A 13,911-nucleotide genomic window follows, 5' to 3' on the forward strand; every position below is an offset into this window, starting at 1 on the left:
TTGAAATAAGTAATCAAGTAGGTCAAGAGATCAAGAACTACAGACACTCTTATTATGTTTTATTACTGAGAGTCCAAGTTAGTTTAAATGATCCCTAACTGAGATAAACACTGATGGGACAGAAATGCCTTTGCATAGTATTTATTAAATGAAGAAAGAGTTTCAATTAACAATTTGAAATTCTGGACCTGAAAAGACAAAGACTGTAGAAAACAAAAAAATATATATATATATATATATATAAATCTTAAAATGCATCTCATAATTCAAACTTTTTGTTCAAAACATTTTACCTTGCTAAAAACAGAGACACATGAACATATAGATTATACTAAAATTAAACCTCACATCCTTTTAGAAGATAAAAGAGTTTCTAATATAAAAACAAAAAAAAAAATTACAATTGATATGTAATTTGTTATTTTTACACAATAAAGTTTTAGACATATCCATCGCACTGTTTAAGTGGCTTCATGCTCAATATCATCATATTCCAGTGGTAAAGTGTACTCCGCAGCAGCATGAGAATCTGTGAAAGACAAATTAAAAAGAAGGCTCAAAGAACAGTTGAACTTGCCAAAATCTCAGTAGTAAAAATGGCTGTAGGTACTTAAAATAATTGCTTTTATAAAAGTGACATAAAAATAATTTTTTGTATCTGCATTAACCAACAATGGATGAGATGCCTGTCAAATACAGCTGGGATTCCAAACCTGTTTCAAGTCAAGACATCTCTAACATTCTTACCTCTGGTTGAGGACAACTAAGACCCCATCTAAGAAAATGACATATGCCCTATACAGTGGAGGAAATAATTATTTGACCCCTCACTGATTTTGTAAGTTTGTTCAATGACAAAGAAATGAAAAGTCTCAGAACAGTATCATTTCAATGGTAGGTTTATTTCAACAGTGGCAGATTGCACATCAAAAGGAAAATCGAAAAAATAACTTTAAATAAAAGATAGAAATTGATTTGCATTTCATTGAGGGAAATAAGTTTTTGAACCCTCTAACAAAAAAAGACTTAATACTTAGTGGAAAAACCCTTGTTTGCAAGCACAGAGGTCAAACGTTTCTTGTAATTGATGACCAAGTTTGCGCACATTTTAGGAGGAATGTTGGTCCACTCCTCTTTGCAGATCATCTCTAAATCCCTAAGGTTTCGAGGCTGTCTCTGTGCTACTCTGAGCTTGAGCTCCCTCCATAGGTTTTCTATTGGATTAAGGTCCGGAGACTGACTAGGCCACTCCATGACCTTAATGTGCTTCTTCTTGAGCCACTCCTTTGTTGCCTTTGCTGTATGTTTTGGGTCATTGTCGTGCTGGAACACCCATCCACGACCCATTTTCAGTTTCCTGGCAGAGGGAAGGAGATTGTCGCTCAGGATTTTACGATACATGGCTCAGTCCATTTTCCCGTTAATACGATTAAGTTGTCCTGTGCCCTTAGCAGAAAAACACCCCCAAAGCAAAATGTTTCCACCCCCATGCTTGACGGTGGGGACGGTGTTTTGGGGTCATAGGCAGCATTTTTCTTCCTCCAAACACAGCGAGTTGAGTTAATGCCAAAGAGCTCTATTTTGGTCTCATCAGACCACAGCACCTTCTCCCAGTCACTCTCTGAATCATTCAGGTGTTCATTGGCAAACTTCAGACGGGCCTGCACATGTGCCTTCTTGAGCAGGGGGACCTTGCGAGCCCTGCAGGATTTTAACCCATTGCGGTGTAATGTGTTTCCAATGGTTTTCTTGGTGACTGTGGTCCCTGCTAATTTGAGGTCATTAACTAACTCCTCCCGTGTAGTTCTAGGATTCTTTTCACCTTTCTCAGAACCATTGACACCCCACGAGGTGAGATCTTGCGTGGAGCCCCAGAGCGAGGTCGATTGATGGTCATTTTGTGCTCCTTCCATTTTCGAACAATCACACCAACAGTTGTCACCTTCTCTCCCAGCTTCTTGCTAATGGTTTTGTAGCCCATTCCAGCCTTGTGCAGGTCTACAATTTTGTCTCTGACATCCTTGGACAGCTCTTTGGTCTTTCCCATGTTGTAGAGTGTGGAGTCTGCTTGATTGATTGATTCTGTGGACAGGTGTCTTTTATACAGGTGACTAGTTAAGACAGGTGTCCTTAATGAGGGTGACTAATTGAGTAGAAGTGTCTAACCACTCTGTGGGAGCCAGAACTCTTAATGGTTGGTAGGGGTTCAAAAACTTGTTTCCCTCAATGAAATGCAAATCAATTTCTATCTTTTATTTAAAGTTATTTTTTCGATTTTCCTTTTGATGTGCAATCTGCCACTGTTGAAATAAACCTACCATTGAAATGATACTGTTCTGAGACTTTTCATTTCTTTGTCATTGGACAAATTTACAAAATCAGTGAGGGGTCAAATAATTATTTCCTCCACTGTATGCCTATAATAAACTGCTATACACACTTACAGTACAGTATCCTGTTTAAGTGTATGTAATAAATGTATATAAAATGTATCTAAAAACAATACAAGTTATGGAAACATATTCTATGCTGGCAAAAATGTTCACGATACACAGTGAAAATTTTAGGTTTGAATATTCTTAAACAATTTGACCATTCTGGGCTGCAACTGACTTAATAATAATTGCATACAGGAGAAAGTAGGGTGAAATGACACCTTTTATTGGCTAACTAAATAGATTACAAATGCAAGCTTTTGAGGCAGCTAAGGCCCCTTCATCAGGCAAGGTGTAACAAAGAAACTGAAAATATTCTTGCTTATGTTGGGACAGCAAAGTAATTTTTTTCTTTCATCTTAACAACATTTTTGTTCAAATGTTAGCAAAATGACTAAACCTTAGATGAACTAACCATGAAAGAAGAGAACAATTAACTAATAAAATGTAGAGATAAGATAACCATCACTAGAGAAAGTCCTGTAAGGTTTTTTTGAAATGCATTGTCTGTAAGATAGGCCTCTGATGTAGTCAGCTAGTCAATCAGTTTGTTAGCCCACATATCTGGACATAAAACTCTTGCCTCTATTCGGACCATTTTGAAGAGTATTGAATTTAAGCATAAGTTTGTATTTCCATTCTCTCCACTCCTGTTGGGTCTTGAAATTACCAATAAGCACAGTGACCCTCATATCCTTTATGCTGTGGCCATTACTGTTAAAGTGTAATTGCTTGTCATTTTCCACATGTAGACATGTTGGACTTCTTGTTTTGAATCCTTTCAGTGTGGAAACATTTTCCTCACAAAAGGACATTTTTGCAAAGGGTGTAAGACATCAAATGGCTTTTTAACTCAGAACTGGGTATTTGTTTCTCTGAGTGCTCCACAATTCTGACAAAAAGGAGTTTCATTTTCAAACTACTGTCATTGGCAATTTCAAATAGTTTCTTCTGTGACTTCAACTCAAACTGTTTGTTATCTTTTTTTTTTAATTCAATTACTGATCCAATTCAATTGATGATTGTGTAGCTCTTGCAAAAAGTTCCTGAAGTCTAATATTGGAGGTCAGGAGCCATCTTTGGTGACACTGGATGTTCCAAGTTCCTTGTGAAAAAGCAAGAAAATTTCTATGTAGCGTAATCTCCCAGTCCGAGTTTTCATATAAATGCTCAGATTTTATCTACAAATTAATTATGCTGTGTTTACGAGCCATGCATGCTGTGATTCAGGCTAATTAAAGTTGAAATATTTCAAACAAGTATGCAAGCTTCAGAACCTATGAATGTTTTCAAAACAGGGAGTGAACTGCGAGTTCCCAGAAGACAGAAATGAACACAGCACTTTGCACAGTTAAATACTCATTGAAAAACTACACAGTTTGGCAAACAGTTTGGTCTGTGTTTAGTGTGCATGCTTTGAAATTTTTAGAGTTTACCAACCTCATCCCCCATTCCTTTAGCAGCAAGTGTTTTCATGGTGAAGCATGCAGTTTATTTCCAAAGCATTTGCAACCTTGGTTTTTATCAAAGCGATGATGCCACTATGCTTACCTGTCATGGCACCATTCATACAGACCCCATTCAATGAGGCCAATTTGCCTGCAAAAACACATCAAAAATTTCAAAAACATTCTAACCTATTGTGTGTCTCTAGATTGCTTTGTAGTTGAAGCTCCTCCACAAATTTCCAGTCTTCACTAAGTCAGACATATTAGCTGTGCTGCGTTATCTACATGTGCTTTCACCCAACTTCAGTTCAAACCAGGGTCTGTCTTTAACCTGTTCTAGCCTTTGTTCTGCTATTACCAGTCTGGAACACATCTGATACTTGTCTGCACACAGTGTTGACAATGGAAGTGTCAAGCAATTCCAAAACTATGTCTTTGGTTGCAGGCAAAATCAGATCTTCTCCAATTGTGTGTGTCTTCTGTAGTAAGTGTAAGTGTAACTTTCCCTGAACAGATGGCGCCAGTCAGGACAGCCACGGTTGTTTAGTTGCTGCTTATGTATTGTGTTGTTTTTGTCTGTTAACTTTGCCTTTATCAACAGTATGAGAATTATTTACACCGTGATCAGCTCCTATCTGTTGGGTTTGGACTTCATTTATCCTCAACCGATCAAGAACACTTACATATGGATTTACTAGGTATGAACCCTCCAACTGCAGACTAGGACTCCCAGCCAGGTAACTTGCAAATGAAATAGAGAAGGGGGAAGCGTACAGAATCTCTTGTGCAGTTCAGAAGCTGCGCTTTTTGAGTGCCTCTGCCCGGTCTAGTTTTATCCAATGTCAGATTATTAGACTAACTTAATCTTCTTCTCTTAACAAGTAAGGATTATTTTCTTTCTTCGGCATATTGCTCTGTGGAGACATGACTTAATGCATTAGCTCCCAACTACCAGGGTTTCTGAGCACATAGAGATGCTGATTGTTACAACAAGTCATATTAACGAAAAACTACTCCAGCAAAATGGAACTACTCGCTATTAACTGTAAGCCATTCTATTCACCTCGTAAATTATTTTGCAATAATTGTCGTTGGAGTTTACATTCTCAGGTGAAAGTGAATGAAGTACAGCAGTAGTTATTAGATTTCCTTACTAGTTTGGAAAGCAGTTATGCAAATTCCCTACTTATAGTGATGGGCTGCTTTAATAATGTGTACCTAACCACTGAGCTTCCCAGATACAAACAGCTTGTTTAATGCCCCACGAGGGATGGTAAGACTTTGGATCACTGCTATTGTGCTATAAAGGACATATACCAGGCTTTACCTTGCACCCTGCTGGGTATTTCTGATCATGTTATGCTATAGTTGCTATCCACTTATAAACTAAGCCTAAAATTAAGAACATCTATACATTTATGGACTGATAAGTCAGTTGAATCATTACAAGATTGTTTGGATGATACAAATTTTTAAAAATGTTTGTGAAAACATTCATGAGCTGACTGATATTGTTACTTCTTATATAAGCTTCTGTGAAGAGGTTTGCATTCCCAGCAAAACTATTGTGATTTTCAACAACAGAAAGTCGTGGTTCACCAAAGAACTAAGGAATATTCGTCAAATAAAAAAAAGCCCATAAAACTTGTAATATGAATGCTTTCAGAAAGGCCAGGAATAGGCTAAACAGTGCAACCAGATATGCTATATGGAAACAGAAAAATAAACTGGAGCTTCAGTTTTCAGCAAACAATAGCTGCTCTGTATAGAGAAGCCTTCAGTCTGCTATGAATTACAAAAAGACATCTCCCAGTGCTTATTCAGGCTCATCCCTCCCTGGTAATCTTAACAAGTTTTTTAGCAGATTTGAACAACAAATTAGCTGAAAATCTACAGTTCCTCTGCTCCTCCAGTTCTGAAGTGGTTTTGACACCAGCTACTTTTTCACAATAGCCTCACCCTTCTTCTTCCATTTCTATCAAAGAATATAGAGTCTGGAAGCAACAGAGAACTGAAAAAAGTCAGCCGGTCCAGATTCTTTCTCACCTGCAACAATCAAACACAGTGCTAGGAAGCTTGCTTCTCTCTTTACATACATCTGTATCCAGCCTCTTGCTCAGTTTACCAGTCAATAGTCAAGTCAAGTCAAGTTGGGGAGCATCCACTGGTACAGTGTGTTGCCGCACCCACTACATGAGGAAACAAATTGGGATCCCGGTTGGCAACCCCCCAGGCAGGCACGCGGTCCAGTCCCACCCTCCAGAAATGACCCTCTATGTGCCGCAGCCAGGCGTTATATGGGTAGCCCCTTGACCTGCTCCAGCCACTCGCATCCCCAACAATGAGGATCTTACGTGCTGTCGATTTTCATAAAGCATTCGACTCAGTTGATCAAGCTGCCCTGTGGGACAGCCTGAGGGTTTGCTGGATATCATGGCCGGCTTGTACACTGGTACTGTGAGTGCTGTGCAGAGTGGAGGCAGAACTGGATAGCGTCCATGTCTCGCAACCATATAGCAAGACCGGAAGCACCACTACTCTAAAGACTTGGACCTTCGTCCTTTTGCATAGATATCAGGAGCGCCACACACCCCTTTCCAGCGACCTCATGAACCCCCCATGCTCTCCCAATCCGTTTACTGACTTCATAGGAAGAGTCACCAGAGACATGAATGTCACTGCCAATGTAAGTAAACCTCTCGACAAGGTCAACACTCTCTCCGCAAACAGACACACTGCTGATGGCTGTGCCCAAGAGGTCATTAAAGGCCTGTATCTTGGATTTTATTTAGGACACTCGCAAGCCCAGGCTACCAGACTCCTCGCTCAGTCTCTCAAGCGCCCCGATCAGAGCATCCATTGACTCAGAGAACATCACAGCATCGTCAGTAAAGTCAAGATTCGTGAATCTTTCACCAACAGATGCCCAAAAGCCACTGGACCTCATGACCTTGCCCAACACCCAGTCCATACAAGCATTGAACAGAGTAGGAGCAAGAACATACCCCTGATGAACCCCAGAATCAACTGGGAAAAACACAGAGGTTCTGCCTCCACTCTGCACAGCACTCACAGTACCAGTGTACAAGCTGGCCATGATATCCAGCAACCTCGAGGGGATCCTGCAAACCCTCAGGCTGTCCCACAGGGCAGCTTGATAAACTGAGTCGAAAGCTTTATGAAAAACGACAAAGGCTGCAAAGAAACTCTGCTGATATTCGCGTTTGTGCTCCATGTGAACCCTTAGTGCCAGGATGCGGTCGATGGTAGACTTCTTAGGTGTAAAACCAGACTGTTCCAGTTGCTAGTAGGTGAGCAAGTGATCACTGATCCTATTGGGGACGACCCTAGCAAGGAACTTACCCGGCACCGAGAGCAGTGTTATCCCCCTGTAGTTGCTGCAATCCAGGCGATCACCCTTCCCTTTCCAGAAAATAATAATAATAATTCTTTGCATTTATATAGCACTTTTCTCACTACTCAAAGTGCTAAGCAATTGCAGGTTAAGGGCCTTGCTCAAGGGCCCAACAGTGCAGAGTCCCTTTTGGCATTTAGGAATGACAAGTCCCATTTTCCAGTCAGTTGGGATGATGCCAGTCCTCCAAATGGAAGCAAAGATAGCAATACCAGGAGGACAGCCTTACCACCTGGATACCACAGATCCCTGAAGCCTTTCCCCCTTCAGCTGGTTCACCACCTGTGCAATCTCAGTAAGATTGGGTGGTTAACAGCTAATTGGAGGATCAGCCTCAAGAACCGTGGACCCAGAGATATCCAGCATCCTAGACAGAGTATCAGCTTTAAACAACTGCTCAAAGTAGCAGCCTAGCGGGTCACAACTACAGTGTCATCCGTAAGGACTGTTCCTTCAGCCACCCTGACTGCGACTCCCCGAGGAACAGATTCAGATGTGCATGATGCTTCAATTACTGTCTAAGCAGGACGTGGGTCACTAGACCACAGATGGTGTGTCACTTGCTCTCAGATTCCTCTAACAAACACTGTTTTTTTACCATACCAGATCACTTTAAATCTTTTGTTATTGTTCCTGTTCCCAAAAGTGATAAAATAAGAGACCCCAGTGATTACAGGCCCATTGCTCTTACATCAGTGCTAATGAAAGTATTTGAACAACTTGTTCCAACTCATCTGAATTCTGTCACTGCTGCTGATCTTGACCCTCTTCATTTTACAAATTGAGAAAATAGATCTGTGGATGATGCCAACATGGTCCTTCACTTTGTACTGGAGCATATGGACTCTAAAGGAACTTATGCCAGAAAAAATATTTGTAGACCAGTTCAGATTTTAACACCATTGTCCCTGAACAGTTGTTAACTAATCTTCTACAGAAATTAATCCTTGTATCTGTAAATGTACCAGAAACAATGCATTTGTGTGGGCTCCCACCTCTTAGACTGGCTCCGTATTAGCAAATCATTACCTCAAGATTGTATAAATTCCCTCCTCTTTATTCACTGTACACCAATGATTGTAGGTCCACTGATCCTGACACAACATTATTGGTCTAATTACTAATGGTAATGAAACAGCTTATGGAAAAGAGGTGTCTCATCTTGTGCCTCCAACAACCTAGTCCTCAATGTCACTAACAGAGTGGAAATGGTCATTGACTTTCGCAAATAGCACTTACAACCTCTCTCACTAGAAATTAATGATTCTGCAGTCAATATGGTGGAATCATTCAAATGTTTGGGCACAAGTATCACTAACACTCTCAGCTGGGACATTAACGCCACTGCCATCACTAAAAAGGCTCAGCAGCAACTGTACTTCTTATGCCAAGTAAAGAAATTAAATATTTCCAAGCCAATCCTAGTACAATTTTACAAAGCCATAATTGAAATTGTAATCACATTCTTCATTATTGTCTGGTTTGGTTTAGCAATGGCACACTCCAAAAATAAATCTGCTGAGAAAATAATAGGCTGTGCTCTTCCATCTGTTGCAATCTTTTGTGCATCTCGTGTCACTAGCCACGTCATAAGGATCTTCACAGACTCAGCTCACTCTGCTCATCACTTATTCCAAAAACCCCTCTCTGGTAAACTGTTCAGGTCAACTAACAGACACCTCAATAGTTTTTCCCAGAGCTATAGCCCTCTCAAACTCTTGACTTAGTTTGTCTTCTTTGTATATTCATGCATTCTGTCATATACTGTATGAAGGTGTGTGTGTGTGTGTGTGTGTGTGTACGTATGTGTACACACTACACACTCACACTTTCACTTACACATCTTCTTTATAATTGTATTATTCTGTAACATTGTAAGTTTTTCTTTTTAACTTATGCTAATTACTTTACTTGTAAGTGATGTTGTGTTCTGTTATAAGCAGCTCCAAATCTACAAAGTCAAATTCCTGCACATTAATTACTGGGTACGGGTGAATAAAAGGATTTCTGATTCTGATTTACTTAGGTGATGTAATAGGATGCCAAAAAACTGTTACTTGCTACGTGAAAGTACTCACCTGTTTCACTAGCAGTGCTGGTTGTTTTTGTAAGATGTCAACATGTTTCCTGATATCAGTTAAATGTTTTGTGTTAAATTTCATCCCAACTTTGTCATTTGTTTGACAGAATTTCTTGGCAAAGAAGGCATTTGGTATAATCAAGGACATCTGGGTATTTCTTGATAAAACCCCTATTCAAACCCTTGAATTGTTTATGGTTTCACACAACTGAACTCTGCTCCTGAAAACTAACAGAAATTTTCAACTCTATCAATACATTTTACTGTTAATAAGATACTTGTTTGTGAACAGGTTCCCCCACCAGTTAGAAACTTTTTGTATTCTAAATGAAACGATTATTCTCAATAGCCTGGATTGTATGTCCAACTAGTCAAATATATGGATGTATCTTGCCTTTCGTAAGTTGCCTGGAGTAACAAAAAAATACATAAAAAAGTGTTGTCTTTAGTGTAACCCATATCAAGCTGGCAGTGTGGCACATGTGCATACCTATTTTGGTGTTTTCTAAAGGATCCTCAGCATCATCATAAGTGTAAGACAGCTCATCATGAAATACATTTTCTGTAGAGAGAAGAGTTTATACAAAAAAAAAAAAAACAAAACATACGTATTATTAAAGTAGAGCTTAATCAGATTTGTCTTCACTGACCACTTAGGGTATGATCTTATGGAATATTTATTGTTTATCTGTCAGCTTTTCTCCATTCATTACATGATTTACAGACAGAATTTTTTTTTCTGACACTGTGACAAATTTATTGCCCAAATGGCAAGAGGCTGCAAGTATAGAGTACTCATTTAAAATGGCATAGAGAAAAGCAGGGTCACACAGAAAGTCTCCATGTCTCCAAGACAAAGACAAGTGTTTGGTTGGTTAGGGGGTGGTTTGTTCCAGACAAAATGGCAGGGAATCTACAGTACAAAAAAGAATGAAAAAGGTAGTCTGGGCATAAGCATACAATACCTTCTTAAGACAACTGGATGTGGGAGACAGTGAGGCCATGTTGTCTATCTAAAAAAGCATTGCCATTGAGTCTCAGCCCTTTTTCAACTACTACAGTGGTACCATTGTTAATGGACTTCTATGTGAGTGTTCTAGTGCCAATGTAGTGCAACCCCTGGTCCCAGAATTGTGATTTAAAGGCAACTCACAGGCAGAGTACAATTGAATCTGGAGGCAACCACCACTTGTGGAAAAAGTTCCATTGGCAAGAGGGGTAGAGTCATAATTGAGGGAGAGAGAGAGAAGTGAGAACATGAGTGTTTAGCACTTTAGTAGACAGTAAGCCCATTCATCAGGTAGACAGTGGCATAAGCCTGTATAGGCAGGCCAAGAGGGCCACCTGAATTTTATTTAACTTACTACTTATTTGTATGTTTTTGTTTCCTGTAACCATTCATCATCCCCTTGGTTTATTTTTGAGTAATAAAAGCACCACATTTCTTTATTCTTTTGTTCATCAATTACATTGTCAATATATTTTTTCTTCTAAACATTGTTTTACTCTTATTACTCATTCCTTTTCAAATAATTTTCTACAATTGATTTGATGAATATCAGCTTGCACATAATGATATATAATGAAATATTGAAAAGTGAAAATTTGTCATTGCCTACCAAGAATATGGCTATCTATGGCATATTCTCTAGTGCTTTAAATTGAACTCTGTTTACTATCCTATGTTTATACAGTATAAGAATATGCTGTGCATTACCTTGCAGGTCTTCAGTTTTTTCTATTGCAATGTCATCATAGTAGCCAGAGCCATCTGTCTCCAAAGAAGCCACTTTCCCACCTGAGATAATCATACAATGTTTGTTAAATTATAGTGATTCAAATGAAAACAATAAAACAAATGCAATAAATGTACAAACTACAATTTTCAGTGTTTACCTATAACATAGTCTCGTTCATTGTTCTCAATGTCCTCAGAGCCAAATGGTAGGTCATCTGGTAGAATACTCCCAAACAATAGGAGTCAAAGTCAGTTTGAGATAGTTTTTAAATTTTCTCAGTCACTAATTGTAAGAAGTCATCCAACCAACCAAAAATTAAGTAAACTTGTTAAGTCCTTTACAAGAACGTTGGGGAACTGTAGGCCATCCGAGCAGCATATGATGTTAAGTCCAGTGCAGGGAAAATGAGTGAATATAGGTGTGCTGAATTGTCCCTTGTAATGGAATAACATTTCATCCAGGGTGGACCACTGCCTTGGACCCAGCGCTAAAGGGATAAACATTGGCCTCCACCTATCTTAACTATCAGTATATACTATGAATAAAACAGGTTCATAAAATTGACAATTACAAGAATGTCATTGCTATTTCCAAACAACCCATAGCCATTTCAAGTGTATTTTATTGAGACTAAATATTGTTGTGCCGTTTGTGCGGCGTGGGTGAAAAAACTGGTCCACGACAAAGATATCCGTCAGGAAGCCTTTAATAATTAACTGAACATTATTCAGAATTATTCAGCAATACATTGGCATTGACTTTAATGAAAAAGATGCTGCTTAACAGGTCATTGCTTTAGCTTAGAGTACAGAGCGCTTTTAGTGTGCGTCAATACACCAAGCCTGTAAGCAAACAACCAAAAAATGCACGCTTTAACTGTGCATAACAACCAAGATAACTCACCACGTGTCAAGGTCACCCTGAACATTAGACGTTAAAACAACAGCCCTGAACTTTTTCTGGTCACTACACTATCAATGCATTGGACTCCCAAATGTTACTCCCAAACATGGTATTCTTTATAAAAGTTAAATAGCTTTAAACTGAACATTAAATGCACTCATAGTTTCCAAAATAGGTGTAAATGAGCTTCAATAGATTTTTCCAGCATTGCGCTAATGTACAATAGTTCACCCTTATTTAGAATGAAAAATGTGTAACATCAACTTTAACCTTTAATATCCGTGCCCTGTCATTATCAAATGAAGAACTCATGATGAGCTTTGTACCTTCTTTATTAAAGTTAATGAGTATTGTTGAAAAGACATTTTAGCATTTTGAAAAACACAAGCAACACATTAACCACAACACAGAAACAGCTAATGTGGTATTTCTCTGTTTAGATTTTTTTTTCTTTTTCATCCATATACTGTGTATAGTTAACATTAAATTAGCTCTGTTTTACCAGGACACTGTTATTATGAGTACAGTCAACCCTCGTTTATCGCGGTTAATCCGTTCCAGACTCTGCCGCGATAAATGAATTTCCGCGAAGTAGGATTCTTTATTTATAAATCGAATATTTTCGCAGTTAAAGCATAGAAAACCTGTTTACGACCTTCTAAATACAGTAATCCCTCCTCGATTGTGGGGGTTGCGTTCCAGACCCCCCCGCGATAGGTGAAAATCCGTGAAGTAGAAACCATATGTTTGTATGGTTATTTTTATATATTTTAAGCCCTTATAAACTCTCCCTCACTGTTAACATTATTAGAGCCCTCTAGACATGAAATAACACCCTTTAGTCAAACGTTTAAACTGTGCTTCATTACAAGACAGAGATGGCAGTTCTTTCTCACAATTAAAAGAATGCAAACATATCTTATCTTCAAAGGAGCACCGTGAAAAGCAGATAATGTCAGAGAGAGCGCTCGTTAAGAAAAGCAAACAATCAAAAAATCAATACGTGCTTTTAAGTATACAGAAACACCGCGGTAAAGCGGCATTTTGTAGAGGAGCGTCCTATCTTCTAGGCAAACAGCCACTGTGTAAACAGCCCCCTCTGCTCACACCCACTCCGTCAGGCAGAGAGAATGAGAGAGACAGATAGAAGCAAACAAAACAAGCGCCACGCGGGAAGCATATCTTATAGCATTAAGGAGTTTTAGTTAATATGTAATACATGCTCTGATTGGGTAGCTTCTAAGCCATCCGCCAATAGCGTCCCTTGTATGAAATCAACTGGGCAATCAAATTGAGGAAGCATGTAACCTAAATTAAAAGACCCATTGTCCGCAGAAAGCGGTGAAGCAGCGAAAAATCCGTGATATATATAGATGTGCTTACATTTAAAATCCGCGATAGAGTGAAGCCGCGAAAGTCGAAGCGCGATATAGCGAGGGATTACTGTATTTGTTATTGTTGATTTCTTGGTTTAATATTTAGCTCACCACTGCTGGTGAGGATTGTTTGTGTTTTTGATGAATATGATGCTTGTCATTTCAGTTAAGAGGAATGGGGTTGGAGATGGTGGTTTGAATCGTTGTGAATAGAAACCAACGTGCAAGTTACTTTTTCTATTCCTCCTGAGTTTCTAATTCTGTAATTTATTCGTCAGTTTACTGGCTACTCACTTTTTTCATCCAATATCATAAAAAGCTTCCTGGAAAGCTGAAACAGTCTACAATTTTGATCAATCAATAAATTCTATAAGCTGCAACGTTAAAGGTCTCAATCACTATCTTAAGAGAAACAAAACAAAAGACCCGTGTGTGTGCGTAAGTGTATGGAGCAGTCCACTCTGCTTACACTCAACCACAGCCACTAGATGGCGCATGCATGAACTTTTACATTT

At 39.0% G+C, this 13,911-nt stretch overlaps 1 protein-coding gene across 1 annotated transcript in view; it reads right to left on the bottom strand.

Moving 5' to 3' along the window:
- Positions 1 to 454: 454 nt before the first annotated feature.
- The window catches only part of LOC120538553 (scavenger receptor cysteine-rich type 1 protein M130), a 54,370-nt gene continuing 40,913 nt past the window's right edge, over positions 455 to 13,911 (bottom strand). Inside the window, exons 6-8 of the mRNA XM_039767948.1 lie at positions 11,096 to 11,176; positions 9,869 to 9,940; positions 455 to 529 (exon numbers count right to left, since the gene is read on the bottom strand). Coding sequence (XP_039623882.1) covers positions 462 to 529; positions 9,869 to 9,940; positions 11,096 to 11,176 — 221 coding nt within the window. The 3' untranslated portion in view covers positions 455 to 461. The remainder of the gene's footprint in view (positions 530 to 9,868; positions 9,941 to 11,095; positions 11,177 to 13,911) is intronic.

The sequence above is a fragment of the Polypterus senegalus genome, chromosome 11 (assembly GCF_016835505.1).
Source record: "Polypterus senegalus isolate Bchr_013 chromosome 11, ASM1683550v1, whole genome shotgun sequence".
Taxonomy (NCBI): Eukaryota; Metazoa; Chordata; class Cladistia; order Polypteriformes; family Polypteridae; genus Polypterus; species Polypterus senegalus.